The following is a 25,021-nucleotide window of genomic DNA, read 5'->3' as shown; positions in this document are numbered from 1 at the left end:
TTATCACCTACAAATGTAATGATGTTCAAATTAAGATTTTCTGTACTGTCATGTGAGCGTGTGCCATTTTTGGAGCTTAGTGACATTTTGCAAAGTGGGACAGATATACACTAAAGATCTTTTTTTATCAATTTCTTATTTCTAATGGAAATTTTCTGAATTTGAATTGTATTCCACATTTGGAACCCGGCATAGATAATCACTGTGCTGAGATGCAGAGAGAGATGAAAGTGACTCAAACAAAACACTGCTTTTGAGGAAGCTTTTTACTCTAATGAGGAGAGGTGTGTGTGTGTGTGTGTGTGTGTGTGAGAGAGAGAGAGAGAGAGAGAGAGAGAGAGAGAGAGAGAGAGAGAGTGTTGATAATAGACCCTGATTTGGTTGCTGGCATACAAAAATATTACAGATCTGTTGTGAAGCTAAGCGAGAAACACCCCCCTCCTTATTTTGGTCTTCTCTCTTCCTTTCTTCTCTTCTGGTTCTTCCCCTTCCTTCACTCTCTATCTCTCATCTTTACCTTTCTCTCCTTCCTCCCTCCCTTTCCTTCCCTCCCCCCTCTCTCTCTGTCTCTCTCGTCTCCATCTCTTCTTCCCTCTCAGTGTCTTCATCTTGAAACTAGGGTCTCAGAATAGATACGCTCACTTATCACCAGCTGAGTATCCAGCATGTGGCATGTGTTAATAGTGGCTCACTTGTCATGGGGAAGGCATCAAGTGAAACACTTTTCATGGATGACCTCATTTAGTCTTCAAAGAAAGATCACCTTCTAAAGGAAGAACTTGAGGCTAAAAGATAATTAGTGACACAACCAATGCATAAAATGTTTGAGTCAAATTTGTCTCAGTTGGCATGCCAACAAAATTCATGACTTTACATTCTATATCCATCCCAACATTTTCTAAGAGTTTCTATTATATCTGTCAATATTAGATAACTACTATTTACCCTAAAATTATTAGGTGAAAAGACTGAGTTTGGCTTTTGTATTACTACTGGAGGTTAAGTATACACAATGGAATAACTCATCCATTATAATCAGAAAAATACAGGAAGGCTTCATGGAAGAGATAGCCTATTGCAAGAGTTAAGATTTATATACCTACACAAGCCAAGCCTGGTGATATAATCTCAGAACTCAGGAGAAAGAGGCAGGTGCGTCTCTGTGTTCTTGAGGGCAGCCTGCACAGACAGAACTGTTACACAGAAAAACGCTGTCTTGAAAAAGCAAAATTAACAAAATCTGTCAAGTCATTTGGAGTAGGGACTAGGCCCTCCCTCCTGCCTTTAGGTTAAAGGAGTATCCCTCTATGGGGAATGTGCTCCCAAAGTCCTTTTCTGCACCAGGGATACATCCTGTTTCCACTGTCAGAGGTCCCTTAGAATGGGGGCATGGGAGGTAGGTAAGGAGGGGTGGAAGGAGAGAGAGGGGGAACTGGAATTGATATGTAAAATAAGAAAAAAATAATAATAAATCATAATTAAAAAAGAAAAACCTAAACTAATTAATTAATAAGATTTACTTACACGAAACTGAGAGGTAGGTATATGGCCCACAGAGCAGTCAGCACATGGATCAGCAAGAGAAAAGAGAAAGGTAGTTGGGAATGAACCCTTGAAAGCTTACTAGAACCAGTTTATGGGGAGGCTTTGAAGACATAAAAAGGATTCTAGACTCAAGAAAATGGGAAGCTACTGAAGTCTGGAGGACACAAAAGTGAAATGACTATTAGCTTTGGTTTAAGACATATTTATTTTGTTTGATTTTTATTATTTTTAAAAAAACATAACTAGAAATGATATCCAGCCAGATTGCCAAATACAAGATGAACATATGAAATTAATAGTGCTAGATGACAGTAAAAAAAATTTAAAAAAAATGTCATTTTTAGAAAAATTATTTCATAACGTATTAGAATATAATGGGAAAATCTTACAAAATGTGTAAAATAATTTCTCAGATAAAATGATGTTAGAAATGGTGTAGATTGCTCTGCCATGCTCCTATACAAGTGATCTACAGAATCAGTTCAGGTCCAGTGAGAACTTCACACAGGCATCTCTAGAAAGTTAAAGGTGGGCCAGGCCCTATATTTGCATAGAAGAGAAAGGACCAAACTTGTCGAAATGACTTTTACAAAGAACAAAGCAAAGGTAAGAACCCACTGTATTTGTCTTAACTAAATGACCTTAAGATGGCCCTGAGATACTAGTTTTCTGTTCCTCTGTTGAGTTAAGGAACTAGTAAGAAGGGCGATAATACAGACTCTAAGCTGATGGCACGAATGACTTACGCTTCCCCAGAACTTCTCAACTGGTTTAAACCAATGTGACTCTGACTCTTAAATGAAATGATTTTTAAAACTAACAATTGCATTTGGGGCAGGAGGATTGCTTCAAGTTCCAGGCCAACCTGGACTACAGGGGGATATCCTTTTGGGTTTGGGGGAGAAGGAAGAAGAGAAAACTGTGTCAAGGATAGCACTTTTCAGTAGTTGGAATGGTTTCAGCTAGACTCATGATTTTTTCTAATCACAATTTGTTAAAAATCCACAGGTAAAACTATAGGCATATATATGGTCTTGGGTTTCAAATAGCATGTAACAACACTGACAGTCAGTTTTTTCATACTGCTACTAAATATTGAAAAATCTTGCTTACCACGCCCCATTAGACACAATAAAATATAAACACAACTGCAAAATTGCTAATGGTTCCAAGTAGATAGTGACACTTGACAGAGGTGCTCAGGGAGCTTTCTGAGCTAGCCTGGGAAGTGTGTGGTTGGAAATAATGCATTATCGCTCTGACCCTTCTGCAAGGGAACCAACGCCACCAACATGCACTGTTGTCTACATCTGCAATCTATCCAAGTATTAAACATGTACAACCACAAGTTCTCTTCCTTTAAAGAAGCAGAATTTCATATTCTCTTTGTGGTTATACATTAATGTCTAATATTTGAGATGATGTTTCACTTTCCTATGTTTTATGATATGCAATGAGCTAGGAAATCTCCTCCAGAACTAATTTAGGGCCTCCATCAACAGAAACAAATAGTCACATATAAGATGCATAGCACCAATATTAGGAACAAGAAATAACACCTGGTTAATGGATGGTACTCCTCTCACTGAGGATATTGTTGATAAAATCATGAGTTGTGAGAGGAGGCGAAAAGAAATGTTTATCTGTCCTAATGATATTTTCTTGCAGTGCTGCAGCTACATTGTGTATTGTTAGAACTATAAAGAGTTGGATCCAGACAGGAACTCCCTAGGCTTTTCTAAATCATTACATCATAGTGGTTCCACAAACTAAGGCTCCTCCTGGACGTGTCTTATTTAAGTGTTGCTCCACTCATATGTTAACAAACAGCAATGTATCATAAAGTGAATATTTATTAAGTCTTCAATGATTAAAGAAGGCAACCACATAAAATTACATTACAGACAAGAAATTAAATGGACAGTGTAGTTTATATAGCAATATTCTTCATCAGTGTCTACATGAATTGTTCACTTGCAAGTCTCAGTCATGTCTAATTTTCTGCAATCTCTGTAAGTAGGAGTTAATCAACAAGACCTTGGCTCCAGCTCTACAGCAATATATATCACACTTCTGAAACACATTAGCAGAGAAGATGGAGAAAAGCCTTCCTGACAACTGGTATTTGTGATGTAGCAAGAAGGTTCTCTGCGTTCTGACATACTTATTGGAACTGTAAGTATGTGCATGGCATAAGAGAATTTCAAGTCATTTATTACTACTGCACCTGTTATCTCTGAGTAGCACTTACCAAAATGAAAGTAGAGTCATCACTTCTAGAATGTAGTGGTCTAAATTCATAACTTGTTTGATTGCATACAGGCCTAACAAAAACCAGGCAGCATACAATTTTGCTGCTGAGTGACTGTTTCCTGCTAAAAGAGTACACTTAACAAACTTCCTTTGCATCTAAGCAAGACAGCTCCAGAAGGAAGGAACTACAAAAGAAATGCAATGTACCTGTGGTAGTCATTTCTGCCCCTATTAAGAGGGACACAGACATTTTTTTTCTGTCGGCATTTTGCCATCCACTCACATGGGTAAAATGCCCCCTTGCTATGCATAAACAGTTCTGCCTAAAGATCAGACTTCTCTCTCTCTCTCTGCTTTTTCTTCCCTCTAAGCCACTCAAAGTAATCCAACCCTAAAGAAACTGAAGCACCAAGAAGTGAAGAACTGTCCAAAGTTCAATGGTTAATCTAAGGCAGAGAATACTTCATATCTGTTATGACTGCAGAGCCCAAACTCTTATTCTGCTTTAACATTCCCCTTATTAGAGAGCTGTTGCATGGCTGAACATTAATTAAACATGGATTGTTCAAAATTTTCTACATAGGATCTTTAAGGGTGTTAATTCTGATTGGAAAGGGGGAATACAGCTCTTGGTCTTGTTTGACAAGATGCCTCTTTTCTTTTTATTAGATGGAATCTCATATGTACACCCAAATAGCCATCAACCTGCTGCTATGCAGTCTCAGATGATCTTGAACTTCAAATTCTCTGACTCAGATTATAGGTGTTTGCCATCTCACCAGGTTTGGTGTTGGGGAGAGAATGCATGCTAGGCAAGCCATCTACCAAAGTCACTACATTTTCAGCCCTGGAGACATAGTTCTGCAGCAAAATGTATTTTCATTTGGAGCCTAGAGTTATTTGAGGTGGTTTATTTGGAAAGTCTGAGAGAATAAGGGTTAAAAATCTTCCACACCAATAACACAGATCACATTTCTATTTGTTTCCCTGCAGGAAAGATGTGAAGATGTGAGCTAGACTATGTTACACCTTAAGGCAACAAAAGAATTATGGGCCAGCGTACATACTTATTATTTTCTTTCTGATTATTAAAGTTCTGCTCCAATCCAATTAAAGATAGATAAACTATTATGCTACTGCACCAATGACTAAGTAATTGTTTCATTAGATGTGGAGGAAAAGATTTCCATTCATTGGTCACAAAATACAGTGCAAAGATATAAGTTTTATCATTGTAGCAATGCAGAACCATTGCCCCTCCCCCAGTAATAACACAGAGACTTATCGTTAATTTTAAAAGTTCGGCCTATAGTTTAGGCTTGTCCTATTAGCTCTTAAAACTTATATTCATCTACAAGTTACCACATGACTCATAGCTTTTACCTCTCCTCCTACATGTCTGTTCCCTGTATGCACCCTGAGCTTCTTCTCAGAGCTCTCTGTCCAGAGGTCCTGCCTAGCTACTGGCTGTTTAGCTTTTTATTAAACCAATCACAGTGACACATCTTCACACAGTGTAAAGCAATATTCCACAACATGTCATGATTTATTTCATTTCTTGAGGTCTTAAAAATGGGGTTTTTTGTTTGGTTGGTTGGTTAGGTTTGGTTTTTCAAGACAGGGTTTCTCTGTATAGCTCTAGCTGTCCTGGAACTCGCTCTGTAAACCAGGCTGGGGTTTAACTCACAGAGATCCACTTGCCTCTGCCTCCCAAGTACTGGAATTAAAATTGTGTGCCACCACCACCCTGCTGGTCATACAGAATTTAGGTCTTTTTATTTCATTATTTATCTCGGCGTGGGGGCTATATGCTAGGGGTTGACCCAAGGAGTCATACATGCTAGGCAAGCACTCTCTTTACCCAGTGAGCTACATCACTAGTCCTTTCTTGGTTTGTTTTTATTTATTTGTTGTTTTTCATAAAACCTACTTATTCTAGGATTGATATGTCACAAAATCAGATATCTGGTAGAAACTGTTTACTTTTGTCTCTAGGCAAAATTTTGTAGTAAGAAAAACTGGAGAGGTGTATTCTTTCCCCAGGCACTTAATCTAAGTTCTAGTCTTACTTTGAAGTACAGTGTTAGTTTTAATCACCACAGACAGGTTTTAAACACCAAACAAAAGTCCTCTGCATCTAATGGGAATCACAAAAAAAAAAAAAATCTAATCAATTACTTTTGACAGCTTTGGTTACTACTGACAAATGAACATCGTGTGTGTGTGTGTGTGTGAGAGAGAGAGAGAGAGAGAGAGAGAGAGAGAGAGAGAGAGGGAGGGAGGGAGGGAGGGAGGGAGGGAGGGAGGGAGGGAGAGAGAGAGAGAGAGAGAGGGAGGAGAGAGAGAGAGAGAGAGAGAGAGAGAGAGAGAGAGAGAGAGAGAGAGAGAGAGAGAGAGAGAGAGAGAGAGAGAGAGAACTGGGAGTGTGTACCTAAACCTACTTAGTGAATTTTCAGTGTGGGATATAGTATAAACATCTTCCTCATCTTGTACATTAGGAGGCTAGGCTCACTTGTTTGACTTACCTGTAAATTCACCCACCTTGACCTATATTACATCTCACTCTTAACCCTAGCCTTCCAAACATGGTTCTATTCCGGTTCTGTGTATTTGGGTGCATTTTTAACTCCACACATGAATGAAGTATAATTCTTTGTATAGATTGAAGAGCATAATAGAAAAGTGTTAAAAACTTGATGGATGGCTATTGCTTGGTTTAAAAAAAAAAGTGTGCAAAACCTGGTGAGGGGGTCTGTTTTTATGGAAGGTGTGAACTTGAGGAATATTTTGTTATTAATCCCTGTCTTTTTCTGTAAATGATAACCTGAACCTGCTGAAAAATGGTAAACCCACTCATCTGTAGTGAAAAACCATAATACATTTACAAACCAAAAAGATTAAACATATTAAACACAATGGTGCGAAACACAATGGTGCGTTTTCCCAAAAGGTTTTTTGTTTTTTGTTTTGTTTTTTTTTTAAGGCACTGTGTGGTTTAACAAAAATGACCTTTAGAAGAAAAAGTGGGGATTACTCACGGGGTGGGGGGGGCAGGTAGAGGTGGAGGTAATTACAAATTGTGCTTCTTGTGGCATGAGCGAATGGTAGTTAACTGTGTCACACGGCGGAAAAGAAATCCACTCATTCATCAAGTATTTGTTGAGCACCCACTTCCTGCCGACCAAAACCAAACCTAGTTAAAACCACTAAGTATGCTTTTGGTGGCCCAGCAGGTTTCCCTAACGCAGATGGCAATAGCTATCCTGACCAGGGTTTTGAAGAGAAGATACAAAGCGCAAGTCAAGCCTCCGCCAGGCAGGCTGTCACTGGCGTCGCAAGGCAACGGCAGAGCAAATTAAAAGCGCGAAGCCGGAACTTACGGTGTCCCGCTAGGAAACAGAGGCACGTCAAGCAGAGACAGGTTCCGCCCACGTGAAAGATGGCGTTTGTAGTGTCAGACCTCCCAATTGCCCTTTCCTTCTCTGTGGGCGTGGTGTCCGGACAGACCAGGGAGGATGTGCTAGAGAGGTGTGCATCGGTTGCCTCAGCTCAGTGCTTGCTCCACACAAGGGTGACCAAAGACAACAGAGGGAACAAGATCGCAAAGACCCACAGAGAGACCCGGGCGGGATCCGGGACCTCGGTGGGCTGGGGGCGGGGCTGCGACTGGGCGGGCCCGGGGGCGTGGTCGAGGCGGGGCCGGGGCGGGGCCCGGAGCGGGCTGCGGTTGCGGTCCCTTCGCCCGGGGTGGAAGCTCAGCAGCGGCGAGTGGGTGAGTGAGACGCGCGGGCGGAGCGGGGCTGCTGCTTCGGTCGACTTGCCGGCCGGCGCCGGGCACGAGCGGGATTTCTTTTCTTTTTCGGGCGCAATTCCTCCCTGTCCCCTGAGCGAAAGCTCCTTTGGCTTTGCAGCGCAGCGAGCCGTGGAGATGCGGGGGCCGCGGCGGCACGGAGGGGATGAAATGGGCCTCGTCTGTGCTGTCCGCCCGGTCCCCCGACCCCGAGCTTCCCCCCGGGCGCTTGCGGTAACCCGCCGGGAATACCGCGGGCGCGGCCTCCGCAGCCAGAAGCCTGGGCCCCAGGGGCCTGGCCCTGCGACAACCATACGCTGGCGATCCTGTGACCCATTGGGGTTTGCCGAGGGTCCCCGCCCGGGAGGAGAAAGCGCGAGTGGGATGGAGTAGGGATGGGCAGCGTGCTGGCGGAATTTCACAGAACTTTGTAAGGAGTGTGGGTGCTCAGAAACGTGGGCTGCAGCTCTGGGCAGGGTGTTCCCCATTTCTGTGGGACATGACCTGGTTGCTTCACAGTTCCGCGGTTGCACAGACTTACTAAAGGAAGTGACCATTGTGACTCGGGCATCACTTGACTGATGGTAATCAGTTGTAGAGAGAAGCGCACTGATTATAAGTCAGTCCATGTAGGGTCTGTCTGGCCGGGAGAGAAAGAAAGGAAGAGGAGGGAAATGGTACATTTGCCCGGGAGGGGTTGGTCTTTCTGGTGTGGGGATTAGCCTCCAGTAGAGTTTTGTCCTGGCAGGTGGATAAATTCCTATCTATAATGGCCCTGTCCATCACCAGCAGTGTAAACCGGATATACAGTTTGTCTCAATAGTATTTTACTTTGTACAATGGGCCCCAAAAAAGACTGGAAAATACTTTGAGATTGGATCATTCATTAATCAACTTGGAAAATTTATAATACAGAAACAGCACAAAAAAATAAAAGATTGTACATGGATGTTAATAATAATATAGAATCAGAATATTTGAAATATTGTAATCATCCTCTATGTTTAAGAGGACATGCCAGAAGATCCCCAGTGAAAAGAAATATATATATATATTATTGTGTGAGTATGTGTGCTTTTCCCTCTTTGCATATCATACACATGATAAGGTTTAGAAACTAGGCACGATAAGAGATTAAAAATAACTAATAATAAAGTAGAACTATTGTAGCAATGGTGTAATAAAAGTTCTGTGAATATAATTTCTCTGTTTCAAAGTAGCTCACTGTACTTTCACCCCTGTTAAGTAAGACAAGGCTCACCTGAATGCAGGCATCTCGGTACTTGGACACCTGATCTGATAACCAAGATGACAGAGAAGTAACTAGTGGCAGACAGTGTGGATAGCATGAATATGCTGGACATGAAAGGGTGACTCAACCTTGGAGCAGACAGCACATGACTTCATCACATTGTCTAGCATGATGTGTCACTTAAAACCTACAAACTATATTCTCCTGGAGATTTCTCTTTTTAAAATAATAAATTTTATTTAAATTAAAAGCAATCTTATTTTACATAACAATCCCAGTTCCTTCTCCCTCCTGTCTTCCCATACCCCCCACCAACCCCCCATCCACTCCCCAGGGAGGGTGAGGCCTCTTCTGGAGATTTTTCTCCATTTACTCTTTTTTGGATTAAAGTTTGCTACAGGTACTAAACCTTCAGAAAAGAATGTGGATCGGGAGGAGCTAGTGTTGTCTGTGTGAGACACTGCTGACTAGCACTGCACTAGACACTGGCCCTGTGGGAAAGCTGACTTAGTTGGAAGCTGCCTCAAGGTGACCATGCTCTTATTTCATCCAATGAGAGGAACTACAGACTGCACCGCAGGTTGTACTATAAGCCAAGTATTTAATGTTCCGGGAGAGAACTGTCAATATAACTTAAGAAGTTGGTAAAATAGTCTGCTTGGCTATGTTGGCCATCCAGTATTTGCTTTTAGAGAATGATTGAATGAATAAGATTTTGTCTTTCGAGCCTAGCCTAGGGCCCCATGTTACTAGTTCCAAAGTGTTAGGTCTCCCTGAGAATCTGTGAGAGATGGTGCAGTCATGGTGTCATGAATGCCTGAGTCTTGACTGAAATTGAACATTTGTAAAGAATGACAAAGGCTGGTCTTCCGAGTAGTCCACTGCCTTTACAGAGGCCTTGGTTAGTTCTTCCTGTTTGGTTAATGGGGCTGGTTTGTGGCCCTGCTTCTCTGCTTCTCTTTACTGGGAGGAATAAAGTGTTGTTGTTACAAGTGAGAGCTGTATGGTGGTATAACACTCTTCACAGCCCTAGGCGAAGACTTCCTAAAAGGAACCTGCAAAGTGGTGGCTCATTCTGCCCCCCCCCAACAAGTTTAAAGAAAAAATTAGGTTCAAATGTACCTGCTTATTAACATAACTATGCTGTTGTTACTTTTGGAAGTATTGGTTAAGCCCTCATGAACCCTGAGTTTTATTTGTAAAGTGACAAGCCACCAACTCACTCAGTTTGGATCCTGGCTTCCCTCAAAAGACTCAGTGATCTTTTAAAAAAATTTTAAATTTAAACTGAAAAAATTTTGCCACATTTGTGTATGGATTTTCACTTCAAGTGACAGTAAAATCATACTTACAGCTTCCCTAATTATACTTCTCCAAAATGCTTCATTGTTTAGGTTATAGTAATTTCCCCTTTTTCATGATTTCATTGATATTCAACTACAGTCCAAAGATATTATATTCTTGAAGTAAGCGATTTCTAAGTTTTAAGCAACATGCTATTTAGAACAGCCTGATGCTGTCTTGCACCTTCTGCTTGGTCCTCCCCAGGACATGGTTGATGTCTTTGTCCAGTATATCTGTGTTCATTGTATCCACACTGGATATCCCACCTGCTTCCTAGTCACTCGGTAGACATTTTACTTACAGGGTCACTTGTATTTAACCCTCATTTTATTTAATAATAGCTTCATAGCATAGGGAATAATGATATTGGTAATTTGGATTTGCCTAAGAGAAGCCAGGAAGTAACCTCTTTATGGTGAAAGTTCTCACCATAAATAGGAATGGAGGCAGCTATGCTGATATTACTGAAATCCATGGTAAGACTAAATCTTGTGTGAAATTGTGAAGAAGGGTTAAAAGTTACATTGGTCTTGCTGTTGAATTCATTTTACAAAGTGATAGCCACATTGCATAATAAATACTTCATATCTTTTAAGAAGTTGAATTTGTGGGTGGAAGACATAATCAGGAAACCATGTTCTGATCAGTTGTTGACAGCATGTTGTACCTAATTTGTTAAAAGATTTCAGCTGAAGTTCTGAAGTGGCTGGAGAGATGGCTCAGTGGCTAAGAGTACTTGCTCTTTCAGAGGACCCAGGTACCTTCACAAGCACCAGGCAAAACATAAAACTAAATATGTATACATAATAATTAATAGTAATAATAAATACATATAAATAAGAATAAATATGCATCATAAGTAAATAAGCACAATTAAAATCAATACATTGCAAAGTTCTCTGAAAGTGAGTGACACTAAGCCATTCACAAGGTAGTTGCCCTGATGCAGGAATGGATACGAGCTAGAGAAACAGAGCTTAAGAGAGAAGCTGCAATTCAAGAAGCTGAAGGCTTTGCTAGCGTGCTTGGTGTGCATAAAGGCTGAAGCTACTGGGAAGTTATCACAAATGAGGAATAAGAAGAACATGTTTACTAATCTGCAGGAAAAGGGGAAGAAGAAACTGAAACCGCTTGCGTTGTAGACATGAAAATGTGATAGGGATGATGTATATAAATTGTGAAGGCATTAAAGGACAGAGCTATGGAGTACAGGCCTCGGGAAGGGCTCAGCATAAAGTCATAAGGATTGTAACTGCTGTGGCAACAAATGGATAACTTAAAAAGAGACACCAACTTCACAATACAGTGTTTTGGGGTTTTTTTTTTTTTTTTTTTTTTTTTTTTTTCAAAAGGATTGGTCATAACTTCCCACTGTGGAAGCTTCTGGACCATTTCCTCCTCCTGACGTCTGACCACCAGGGTTGTCATAGCTCAGAGATCTGATTGCATCAGGTCACCAGTAACCCAAAGGCCTGTTCCATTCACCTCACTTCATCCCAGCTCATCACTGTGTGTAGTGTGTATCATGGGGAGGAGTGAGTCTAATCCAGTAAGACACTTCAGAGAGAGAACACATTCCTGTAGTTCATTATCAGTCTAATGCATTATTAATAGTTATATTGTGTTATTAATGATCTCTTTGTGTCTAATTTGTAAATTATACTTTATAATATATAAAATGTAAAGAAAAGGTCGCCACATAGATATATATACTCTGCAATTTAGATATTCAGTGGAGGGCTTAAACTTCATATCATAGGGGTAAGAGGCAAGTACTATTTTGGGGCAGGCTAAATTTGAAGCTAAACAACCCAACATGATCCTTAGTCCTTTCTTTTCTTGATAATTAGACTAGGAATAAGGCTAAATAAAATTAATGGCTGATAATAGTTTAATTAACAATCAGGTTAAAAGTTTTCCCATAATTCTTTAGGATTATGCTCTGCTTTAAAAAGTACTTTTCTTTTCAGTATAGTGATGGAATATTTGAATCGAACTGTTATTTAGAATTAGTCACCCTTTGTAAAGATAGATTTAATTAGCTTATGATTATGGGAATGGGCAGAAGATGGAGACAGTTTTAAGGCAAAGATTTATGATCAAGTATCAGATAGTGAGTGCTTGGTTCACAAGAGAGTCCTTTGCCTTCCTTATGCTATGACCCTTATGTGATGGCACCCAACCATAAAATTTTAATTTTCATTGCTATGCCATAATTGTAATTTTGCTACTGTTATGAATCATAGTGTAAATGTCTAAAGTGCAGGATATTCACCCCCCCCCCAAAGGGGTTGTGACCCACAGGCTGAAAACTGCTTCTTTAGATAGATGAAAATATTTCTGAACTAATGAAAGGTATAATGATAGGTCAAAAAAGATTAAAGCCTCATCTCTAAAAATTTTATTGCTGGTAATGCTACAAAAGTTCTAGTGGGTTTTGGCTGTAGTATATTGATTTTGCATGTGTAAGTATGGGACATAAACATGAAATGGTTTCTTCCTTTGGTGCTGGGAATGGGACCCAGGGACTTGCACATGCTAAGCAAGGGCTCTACCACTGAGATGTGTGTGCCCTACTCTGAAACATTCCTTTCAAGATCATATTTTAAAGTCAGTCAGGAAAGAAATGCCTTTGGGTGGAGGCAGTGCCCGTGGAATGTCATCCTAATATATTACACTGGGGGTCACATCTTCAAGGACCATGTTTTCTGTGTACACTATTTATTTAGATCCACCCTGAATTATTCACCTTTTCAAACAAACAGAAAGAAAGAATGAAAAAGAAATATGTTTGCAATATAATTTTATGGTTGTGTGTTCAGTTAACTTGTAATGCTGGCTTCCAGTTTGCTTCTGTTAAGGACAATAGCACCATTACAGTTTCAATTCAAATTATATTTCTCTATTCCCTCAATGAAAACTGACGTTTCCAATTGTATCCAAAATATTTAATATTTAAGCGAGCTGTACATCTTATACAATATGTGGTCTCTTCAGACTATCAAATTGACATATATTAAAAAGTAAATAGTACCTAAGTGAATTTCTGAAATTAAAAATGCACATGTAAAAATTCTGAGTAAACTATTCCTTAGAGTTAAGTGTTTTGCCAAGTTCTGTATGCCTAATCATAATATGATAAAAGCACTCATTCAGCATTCTAAATATAGACGTTACTCCTTTGCAAAAGACTCTAAACTCTCTTGACAAGACTAGATAAGAGAGAGAGAATGGGAGGGGTTAGTTTATGTCCTTCATGTGGATCTTAGGGACTGAATGCAGGTCATTGAGCATGGTGGCAGGAGCCTTTACTGTTTGAACAGTCTTGCCAGCCCAGTAGATAAACATTTTCAATAAAATTACATGGACATCGGTTTGTTACAGATTAAATGTTCACTCCCAAAGTAATCATACAGGCAAAGGAGATAGGTTTGTCATAGTTCACCCATTAACTTTCTCCAGTGCTGCTGCCATACATAGATCCTACCATTTTGCTATAAGTGGTTTTTCTACTTTAAATCTTTGATTACATGTCTTTCCTTAATTAGAGTGTTTGTAAAAATGATTGACATTATACAAATAGTATGTAGAGTTTCTTCTTCCAGAGCAATGTGTTTGAATGAAGGAAGATCCAGATGTGGAACCCTGACTCCTGTTGGCTTCGAGCTTGTTCTCCTGTCTATTTTCTGTGTTCTGAGTAACTGAAACTCTTCTATTTTAACACCTTACTATAAGCCCTTCACATTGCTTTGCTGCCTTCTGACCTAACATGTTTGTCTCCCTGTCTCAGTGTCATTTTAAGCAATGGTGTTGGGCCTCAGTTCCTTAGTAGCCAGAGCTCATTGAGAGGGACAGAGCTGTTTACTCTGTGTTATTGCTTCTGATCTTACATCTTTTTAGAGTTTAGTTGTATTTCTGCTGTCAGGTTGTTTAATTACTTTTCTCAGAACAGTGTAACAAAACCACAAACTAAAACAGCAGCAGTTTGTGGTCTCGGTTCTATAAACTCTAAGCTTAATGCCAATGTCAAGTGATTATCAGGAACACAACCCTCTGAAGGCTCCAGGGAAACCTCCTTGCTTGTCTCTTCCACTGCTGGTGGTGACCAGTATTCAATACTCTTGCCTTCCAGGTTCAGCATTCTAGTTCCTGCCCTTTGACTTCATGCAGCTGGCTTGCTTTGCTTTGCTTCCCTCTCCCTCTCCTTTAAGCACCACAGTCATTGGCTTAAAATCCATTATGCTCTGCTATGGACCATCTTGATCTAACTGTACCTAGTAGCAAATGAGGTTTCATTCACTTATGCAAAGTCCTCCCCTTCCTTCTTTGTTCTTTAGCTGAAATGGTTTAGGGAGCAAATATCCAGTCATTAGAATTGTATGCAGGCTGTGTATTTGGAGATAATAAAGGCTTATTCTTTGTTTATATTAGTATGTAACATATTTCTAAATCAATTGGGGTTTGGATGGATATCTTTAAATGGCTGAACCTAATCACTGTTTTTGTATGTTCCTGTTTAGCTTTTGCAAGCATTTGGATAATGTGAGAGTTGGGATGCAGGGATGTCTACTATCTGCCCACCACCATCTCCTGCTGTTGCCAAGACAGAGATTGCTTTAAGTGGTGAATCACCATTGTTGGCAGCTACCTTTGCTTACTGGGATAATATTCTCGGTCCTAGAGTAAGGCACATTTGGGCTCCAAAGACAGAACAGGTACTTCTTAGTGATGGAGAAATAACTTTTCTTGCCAACCACACTCTAAATGGAGAAATTCTTCGAAATGCAGAGAGTGGAGCTATAGATGTAAAGTTTTTTGTCTTATCTGAAAAAGGAGTGATTATTGTTTCATTAATCTTTGACGGAAACTGGAATGGAGACCGGAGCACTTACGGACTATCAATTATACTTCCTCAGACAGAACTTAGTTTCTACCTCCCACTTCACAGAGTGTGTGTTGACAGATTAACACACATTATTCGGAAAGGAAGGATATGGATGCATAAGGTAAGAGCTTTTTAGTATGTTCATGGTAACCTGATCTTTAAAAGTTTTTTTTTTTTTTTGGTATAGTTTAATTTAAGTTTTGGAAATTATATGCAACTAAAACCAGACAATAGCTATTATTTTGTGTCTCCTGAACACAGAAAGAGCTGGTCTTATGACCATGGACTTCATTGTAATAATGGAAGATGATAGTGGCTCTCTTTTGTAAGTGAAAAGTTAAGGCTTAGAGGAATTAACATTTAGTCTGAATTTGTTTTGGAAGCTTTGACTTACAACTATGTATAAATATAAAAGTTCCCAAATTCCCAGTTTTGTAAAATGGGGAGCACAGACCAAATTGATTCTAGGAAATTTGTTTTTTCAATTTGCAAATTTAGCTAAAGGACATCTTGCTTTCTCCTGATATTTACATTGCTGTGTATTTTTGGCATATCTAAAGAACAAACTCAATTCTTCCTATTTTCTGGTTTAATACCATACTGAAAGTCCATTAATTTTATAAGGCCTCTAACATATTATAAGGGCAAATAGCATTTTTTAAGACTGGCTTTCTCTGTTACACCTGTTGCAGACTCGCTTCCTTATTTCTGACGTACTTGATGAAAATCACCCAGATTTAAAAAGCTTACCTGCAGGTAGTAGCACAGGCAGGTAGGTGAAGGGCTCAAGACTTATGCAAAAGGATTTGAGTTCAGTGCCAGCCTGATCTACCTAGTGAGATCTGGTCCCAAAAATAAACAAAATTAAAGTAACCGTTCCTTTATTCCTCAGATGCAAGTCGATCTCGTTTGATTTGAATAGTGTGTAATTATTTTCTTTGAAGTTGCAGGTGTTATGTGGACTCTTTTCTGCCAGATTATCTCATCTCTTTACTGTAGAATAAAGAGTGCTTTGATTATATTTTATGTTTTGTGTGAGAGCATGACTTGTTAGGGTAGTTTCTTGTCTCTGTTATCCCCCCCGTGGAATAGAAAGGATTTTCTTGTGAAATACACAGGACAACATATCTACATTGAAAAATGAACAAGCATCAAAATGGATTTGTTAAGTAAATTTTTCTTTTTCTTAGGAAAGACAAGAAAATGTCCAGAAAATTGTTTTGGAAGGCACGGAGAGAATGGAAGATCAGGTAGAGTGCACATCATTTGCTTCCAATGGCATTGCCCACTGCTTATGTCTGTATAAGGCTGCTGGACACCTTTGTTAAGGAGTTGATGTATTGATTTACAGAGGGAGCCTGAAATGAATAATCCTTGTGAAGCTGTATAGAATAAACTGAATAAAAATTTCTGAAGACTTGAATTTTAAAAAAGATAATTACATCTACAAATTAATATTTGACCACCCTTTTTCAATCTGTCCGAATAACTCTGGGATCATTTACTCATAGTAAAAGTAAGAAATTATGTGTGCTTTATTTATAATAGATTTTTTTAAATATAATATATTCTGATTATGGTTTCCCCTCCCTCAACTCCCACCACAACCTCCCCTACTTCCCTACCCACCCAAACCCATACTAGTTCTTTCTCTCATTATGACATAAATATCTAAATAATAATAATAATAATAAAGTAACATTAGATAAAATGAAAACAAACCAGAATAGGACAAGAAATAACAAAAGAAAAAGCTCAAGAAACAGACACAGACATACACATTTACATACACAGAAATCCCATTAAAAACACAAAACTGAAAACCATAATATGTTCATAAGGAAAAAGAAAACCCTTGACATGGCATTATGAGTAAAGAACCTCCACAAACGACACTGACTTTGTTTTGTGTTGGCCGTCTGCTGCTGAGTATGGGGCCTGGCTTTCAGAGTGGTCTGTATACCCAGTGAGACTTTTTGAAGAAAATTAATTTTTCATTTGTGAGCAGTTATCATTTGGAGATAGTTTCTGGGCTAAGGATGTGAGCTTACATCCACTTCCCTTCAGCACTGGGACTACAGACCTGTGCAAGCCTTATGTGCATGTGAGTTTTAAAAGATAGTTCTTCTGCAACTATTTTCACAGAAGAACCTACAGTGTGAAGGGTATGAGCATATGCCTGAGTTATCTATCTAGGAGTTCAAAGCCAGCTGTGGGCAGTCTTCCTTAAAGGTTTATGTTGTTGTTTTAAAGCTCAGACTATTTATATATATAGTCCATGGTAGAGTTATTTGTTTTATTGTTGAAATTTGCTGGTAATATTCTTTATCTTCTTAGCATCCAGGCTTCTTGTTAACACTGACTCTAGAGAATGCTGCTATGTTTATCCTGGAATTTTAAAAACATGATTATGATGAAACAGCTTCCCAGGTAGAAGTTAAATGCAGACCATATCAGTGTGGGGCAGACAAGTTCCTCTCATGGATGTCAGTGGAGAGGAGTCCCCATCGGGAAAGAGCTACTTCTTCCCATTACCCTGGCATGCCACCCAACCCTCCTTATTTCTCCATATAAAACTCCAGTCTTTAAACATGGCTGTGTGGCCTTTTCTCTCATTTTCCTTAGCATGACTGAAACAGAATGGTACTTGACAAAAGTAATTGTTTTAAATATTTCTGAGGATTTGAGAGTATGGTAGCATAACCTTCAGTTTGATCCCTAGTGTCTTAGTTAAGGTTTCTATTGCTGTGAAGAGATGCCATGACTATGGCAACTCTTATAAAGGAAAACATTTAATTGGGTCTGGCTTACAGGCAGGTGGCATGCTGGCAAGGAACTATACATCTCTTTTGTTTTATTTTGTTTTGTTTCAAGCAGGGTTTCTATGTGTAGCACTACTATCCTGGAACTTTCTCTATAGATCAGGCTGGCCTTGAACTCAGAGATCTGACTGCCTCTGCCTCCTGAATGCTGACAATAAGGTTTGTGCCACTACCATGCATCTTAATCCAAAAGCAGCAGGAGCATATATGAGTCCTCAGAGTCCTCCTCCAGTGATGTACTTCTTCCGACAAGGCCACACCTCCTAATAGTGCCACTCCCTATGGGCCAAACATTCAAACATGAGTCTCCCATGGAGGTCATTACTATTCACACCATCACACTTCTCAAGCACACACACACACACACACACAAATGATCTTTATAAAATGATGTGTTATACTATTATGAATGATAAATAGCTTTTCAGGGGCTGGGCCATGGTGGCACATACCATTAATCACAGCACTTGGGAGGCAGAGGCAAGTGGATCTCTGTGAGTTCTGGGACAGCGAGTTCCAAGGCAGACAGGGCTACACAGAGAAATGCTGTCTCAAAAACAAAAACAAAAAAGGAAAGAAATATTCTAGGAAAAGACTTGACACTAAAGGATTAAAAACCCAATCTTTACTTGTTTGTTGATCAGTAAGCAGGGTCTCCAAGAATAGTCACTTTCACCGACCTCTGAACTGTATTTCTGGAGTAATTAGGGAGAGTCATTTCAACAGAAGGAAATTTAGAACCAAATAAAATTTTGCATTTAGTGAGATTCTGATCTCCAAAGCCAGAGCCCTGTACTTACTAGGGTGAGTTTCTACTCTTAAGGCTCTACTTAAAAATATTATCCTTACTTTCTGTGTCAGAAAGAAAGTACACAGAGGATAAATTAAAGAGATTTTAAGTGGAAACATTGTCCTGAAGAAGTTCAAATTAGAGAAACCCAAGGAGCCAGTTTCTTCTGCATTTGTCCTGTAATATTTTGTGTTGAGCCCCGTGAGACTGCTCATTATTCATGGTGATGATGAATGTCCGAGAGTCCACATTGAAAGTGCTGTATGTGCCAGAACCCAAGGGGAGATACTCTCACCCTTTCTGCTTTATATTTACATAGCTGATGAAATGTGTTTGCAACAGCTCTATTGTAAGTCTTTCTGCTGGTTCAAGGTGATACAGCACTCTAAACCAGCTTCAGCCCTGGTTTGGCGTCCGTATATGTCACCTGACAAAGTAAGTCACTGACCAAGGAAGGAAATTTAACATACATTGTTGAATGCCACATCTTAATTGTATTTGTAAACAGACATTTCAGCAATTACTCTAAAAAACTGAAACAATAAGTCCTTTATTTGGGAGGTTATTGTAAGATGAATTTTTTTGAAATAATAAAACTTGCGGTGTCTGCATAGACATTTTTAGATTAGGATAATTTTCCAAAGGAAATGAGTGCCCTCCATGATAAAGGGATTTAAAAATGGATTTCTGTTTGTTTGTTTGTTTCTTTGTGTGTGCTGAGGATTAGACCTAGAGCCTCATACATGCTGGGCAGCTCTTCTGCTTAACTATGTGGTATGTAATCCTCAGCCCTTAATTTGAGGTTCTAACTTTAAAATATTTGTAAGAGGTTTAAATAATCATTTCAAGAAACCTAAGTGAACAAAGAAAACTTGCTGAAGTGAATGTAAGTGATTAATTATTTTAAAATATGTTTAGCTGAGATAGATAAACACTTGGCAATTTCAGCATCACATTTAGGTGGTCATAAACAGACAGGGGAAGTGGCAGTAAATGGTACCATTCATCTTTCACACACTGCAATAATGGCACAAGCCAGATGCCAGAAAAGCAAATTTAAAGTGATGTTTGGGAGATGCAGTAAATGGTAGTACTGTTGGGCAAGTTCTGCAAAGGAGACCTGTCTTACTGATTCTTACTCTATGAGGTAACTTTAGTATGCACTTGATTAGATTCTGTCATCTGAATGTGAAGGTTGGATGTTGAGAGGGGCCTTCCTGGTTCCTTTCTAATGATTCAATGTCTTTTCATGCTTGACTTTTCTCTTTTTAAAAGGAAAATATAACGATGGCCTTCAACAAGAGCTTTTATGTCTTAGCTAAATTCCAAAGAAGATCCTTTCTAATTGTGGCATTGTAATTTAATTGTTACAAGTAAACAATAAACCATACTCATCAAAGAAAATGTTTCCTAAAAGAATGAAAATAAGTTTAAAGAGCATGAAAATACTTGACACTTGTTGCTGGAGTGGTAAACTGGTTTGGGACTGTGTTGAGCAGGTCCCTCTGAGGATGTTTTACTCTTTGCATCCATTTAAAATGTTTTTACTACCTGGCTTACCCACACTGTGATTTCCTTCACTTTGTTATGTTTGATACAGGGTCAGAGTATCATTCCCATGCTTACTGGGGAAGTCATTCCTGTGATGGAGCTGCTTGCATCTATGAAGTCACACAGTGTTCCTGAAGAAATAGATGTAACTGCCATGGGGCATCTGTATTCTTTTATGGATTCCCTTGAGTGATTCGGGTGGAGTGTGTGTGTGTGTGTGTGTGTGTGTGTCTGTGTCTGTGTGTGTGTGTGTATGTGTGAATGTTCTTGCTTTAATAGTGTAATGTTATAATACTATTCATTTAAAGTATCAACTTGAGTCCAGTAAGCACACATAAAATGCTGAATTTTCTTACCAAACAGGTTTATTTGTTTTTGTTTTTGATTTTTTAATCAAACATGTTTTGATAAAATTAGTTTGCTTCTCTGCTTGTCCACTTTTGTATTTCCTAGAAGAGGGGAAAATTCCAGGCTCTTATAGAAGCAACTAGTGTTACATATAGTGCTTTTGAACAGAGCAGTGTGCCAGTTAAGCTGTGAGTGGGTACCTCATTCTCTAACTTCTCTTTTTATTTTGTTTTTTTATGTGTTTGGGTGTTTTGCCGACAAGTGTGTCTGTGTGCCATTTGCATACAGTATGTCAGATCCCCAAGAAATTGGAGTTACAGATAGTTGTGAGCTGTCATGTATGTGTACCAGGAATTGAACTCAGGTCCTCTTAAGCACTGAGCCATTTCTCTAGCTCCCTGTTCACCAGTTCTTTGACATTTATAGAGGACATTTCAGTCGCACATTCTCACGTGTAGCTGTCTTTAGACCCTGTTCCTAATGCTGCTTGTCATTAAGCTTGGTCTCCTGATTCTGATAGCTTGGAGGAGGAAGTTGTAAAAATTGTTGTTTAACCTGCCTGGACAACTTTCCCCTTTGTTCCTCTGAAAAGTCCGTGCGACAGTACTTTATAGGCATTCTTGATGCTCATAATGAGAATGCTGGGTCGTGCTGACTCCAGACATCAGCAGACGTATTAGTAATAAGTAATAAGTAAGAGTTCTCTCACCCTGTTGTAAACAGACTGACTTTGTGTGTATGCCTTTTTAGATAGCTGATACAGTCCTCAATGATGATGACATTGGTGACAGCTGTCACGAAGGCTTTCTTCTCAAGTAAGAATGTTACTTCTTTTTCTGAATGCTTAGTAATGCAGATAAAAATCTTAATGCTTCCCCATGACAACACTTAATGGAAAAATTGATAGACTATCTACTTGCTCCAATTATTTAGAGGCAGCATTGCGCATTTGAACTGTTGCTCACATGTGCATTGTTTACACTATACAGTGTATTGTTTACATTTGTACAGTAGGGACATATCTGATGTTACCACTTCCACAATCTAAAAATGCTCAGTTTCCATAGTAGCAAGAGAACTTCTAGTCTTTGTTTGATTCTTCTTTTTTCCTGTAATTCTCATTAAAGATAAATCTTAGAAACCTATCAAATTGAGTTGCACTATAAATTTTTGTGAACTCTGTATGTCTAGAAATAGAAATCATTCATATTTTGGACTGGTATTTTTCATGTAACTGTGGAATTTAATACTTAAGAGCATCAGCCCTAAAACCAAACTGCTTAAAGTTGTCTGGGTTACAGCTGGGTCAGCTTAGTCAAGCTAGCTACCCAAAGCTGTACCTCCATTTTCTTACCTATAAAATGTGAATAGTGATAACATCTTTTTTTTTTTTTTTTTCATTTGGTTTGGTTGTTTTATTTTGTTTTCCAAGACAGGGCTTTTCTATATATATAACAGCCCTGGCTGTTCTGGAACTCACTCTGTAGACCAGACTGGCCTTGAACTCACAGAAATTCTCCAGCCTCTGCCTCCTGGGATTAAAGGTGTGTGCCACCAGCTATTGTTAGAGGTTCATTGTAAACACTGGGTGAAATGAATTGTATAAAGCACCTAGGACAGTTCCAGGCACATCAGCTCCCTCAGTAATCAATGGCTAATGTTTTCTATTTATACTTGCTCTACAAAAGAGAGTAAGTGGAGGAGCCAATGCTTACCGAGCACCTGTGTGCTCATCTGCAGTAATGACAGTTCTACCTGTGTACCCCATCTGCTGTTGTGGTCTCCTCCATGTACAATTTGCAGACTGTCACCAGCTTTTGTTGTTACAAATGAGAAATAAATGAGCATTTTTTTTTAAGTATTTACCTCTAGATATATATTCTCTTCCTTTAAGCTCACAATGAAATGCCAAGTGTCTTCAGCAGAAAAGGTCTTAATGGCTTGAATCGGAAGCACTTTAGAGTTTGCTAGTGTCAGCCATCTGTATATTGTTTTCATATGTCTTTAAAGAAATTACTGTAAAGTGATAGCATTCTACTAACTAACTGGGGTATCTTTTTCTTTAAAATTTATTTAATTGTATGTGTGTTTAAGTACCTCCATACATGTATGAGCACTACGTGTGTACCTATAGGAAGGCCAGAAGAGGGCTTTGGATTTCATGGAATTAGATGCTTGTGAGTGTTCATGTGAGTGCTGGATCTTCTCTACAAGAGCAGCAAGCACTCTTAACCAGTGTGCCATCTGGTTGTTTTAAGATTCAAATAATATGTCTGTGAAAGGCCCCTGGAAAACGCGGTTTTATACAAATAAAAGATAACATCGTCTGATAGCTTCGGTGTTGGTCAAGTAAAGCTCGTTCATTTCTCTCGTTTGTGAGGTTGTAATCCTGCCGTGTTTTAATTAACCTGCAGTGCCATCAGCTCACATCTGCAGACCTGTGGCTGCTCTGTGGTAGTAGGCAGCAGTGCAGAGAAAGTGAACAAGGTAATTCCTTTTACAAATCAAATAAGATCTGACTTTCATACTGCTAGCATGTCGTGGATTATCATTTAAATATTAGGCTGCAATTGGAATACCCTAATAGCATGAGGAGGCAATGTAAGTTTACCAAATTACTCTGATACATCTAGCAAAAATGACTGTAGTAAAATGTGTATGAATTCAATTAATTACCACTTGGATTTTGATAATTCATTACTCTCAGTTGATCATAAATTGTTTTTTTTTGTTTGTTTGTTTTTTTGTTTTTGCTTTGTTGTTGTTTTTTCAGAAGGATCTCCCTATATAGTCTGGGTTGGACTGTAGCTCTCTATGTAGATCCAGCTAGTCTCAAACTCCTCACAGTACACTTGCCTCTTCTTCCCAATCCTGAGATTAAAAGTATGCACTATCTTGCCTGGCCTTTAAATGAGATATTTTTCAAATATTTTTCTTCTATTTCCCAGTTGCTTTTTCATTCCTGCATGATTTTGCCTACTAAACAACTTGTTATTGGATATGTGAGGTAATAGGAAACTATATTTGTGATTATAACTGTGAAGTACCAAGATTAAAACAAATATTAGAGCAGGTTCCAGGGCAGCCAGGACTGTTATATAGAACACCCTGGCTTAGACAACAAAACAGTTTGAGAGTAGGAAGAAGTAGATAATATAAAAGAGCAGGTTAAATAATTCATTCATTCTGGAGGTGCCGTGTGAAATATATGAGTCTGTCACTACATACATAATGGGGAACACATAAATCATTAATTTCCTTGTTGTCAGGGAAGTGATAGAAAGGTCAGCATTGAACTAAGAGACTTGAGCTTGGATGTAGGTGTGTCTTACACTACAAAACTACCTTTTCAGGGAATCTTTTAGGGTAGCTCCCTAAAAGAGCTACACATACATGCTGGAGGATTGATAAGTGATCAGAGATTTCCTCAAGGTTAGTGCCAAAAGTGTGCAGCTGTCTTTATAGTCACTAAAGATATATAAACATATATTCATATCAACTTGATTATTAAAATTCATATTAATTTTTTTCAAAAAGTTTAACATGTAAATATGTTAGGGATGATGATTTGCTTTACTGAATTATCTTTTCTTTTACAAGCAATTCCTGTGTACTTATATGAACTTTAATTTGCCAGATTTATATTTCTCATTCGACCATTTATAACAGAACAATAAACCTCTCATTTGGGGCTGTCATGTGTGACCCCAAAAGTAGCTTTCCATTTGAGTTGCTGGGAGCCATAGGTTCCATGGAGGGTGGGGCATCTTGGTTGGCTTTGTGAAGGAAAAAAGCCCCATGGTTTGGGCTTTATTTATTAAATACATTCTCATCTTTCATCTTCTTTTCAGTTGAATAGCTTGTCTTTTGTCTTTTTATTTTGACAGACAAGTTGTCACTACTCTAGTTGAAAACCACTGTCTTCAAGCTGTCTGACAATATGATCAGAATTGTGTGTACTCACACTTACATGGCACTTACTGTTCCCTAATAACAGAGCTAGGTCACCTCTTCTTAGTGTCAGGACTTCTATACCCCCACCACATGTACTTGTTTCAAGTGAAACTTTGTAGTTTTTTCTGGGGAAAGTTTAGAAGTCCCTATTGTTCATTGTAGCAAGGCTTGTGCTTCATCAGATGGTGACCCCCTCATTTAAACACATGGAGTTCCTTCCCAGAGCTCTTTGCCTACTTGAAAAGCAGTTGTTGCTGGATAGAGGTTCAGTCAATTATTGCATTAGGTTATTATTTCTCACTGAGATATGGGTCAAATAAATTTGGAAAAGAACAAATATTGTTCACTTGGAGAACAACATTTATTCAAATGCAGCAAGTTCTGAGATACCATGCAGTTGATTTACCAACTACTTCCTAAACTTAAATGGCCACAAAACCCCTTTTTGTAAGCAGTATGTGTTCTGACCAGATCCTGTGCAGGTAAC

The 25,021-nt window shown here is 39.0% G+C and overlaps 1 protein-coding gene across 4 annotated transcripts in view; it reads left to right on the top strand.

The window, feature by feature from the left end:
* Window positions 1–7,224: 7,224 nt before the first annotated feature.
* The window catches only part of C9orf72 (C9orf72-SMCR8 complex subunit), a 30,303-nt gene continuing 12,506 nt past the window's right edge, over window positions 7,225–25,021 (top strand). Inside the window, exons 1-6 of one of the 4 annotated variants that reach the window (XM_051187522.1) lie at window positions 7,225–7,326; window positions 14,705–15,190; window positions 16,260–16,319; window positions 20,282–20,377; window positions 21,331–21,395; window positions 22,995–23,067. In XM_051187522.1, the coding sequence (XP_051043479.1) occupies window positions 14,747–15,190; window positions 16,260–16,319; window positions 20,282–20,377; window positions 21,331–21,395; window positions 22,995–23,067 (738 nt within the window). In that variant the 5' untranslated portion in view covers window positions 7,225–7,326; window positions 14,705–14,746. Of the gene's footprint in view, window positions 7,327–7,430; window positions 7,571–9,300; window positions 9,369–11,714; window positions 11,734–14,704; window positions 15,191–16,259; window positions 16,320–20,281; window positions 20,378–21,330; window positions 21,396–22,994; window positions 23,068–25,021 lie in introns of those variants that run through there. The other 3 variants (XM_051187521.1, XM_051187523.1, XM_051187520.1) reach the window with 3 other exon arrangements.

This window comes from Phodopus roborovskii, unplaced genomic scaffold, assembly GCF_943737965.1.
Source record: "Phodopus roborovskii unplaced genomic scaffold, PHOROB, whole genome shotgun sequence".
NCBI classification, from domain to species: domain Eukaryota; kingdom Metazoa; phylum Chordata; class Mammalia; order Rodentia; family Cricetidae; genus Phodopus; species Phodopus roborovskii.
Note: the sequence above shows the minus strand (reverse complement) of the source record. Positions and strands in the feature narration are given on the sequence as shown.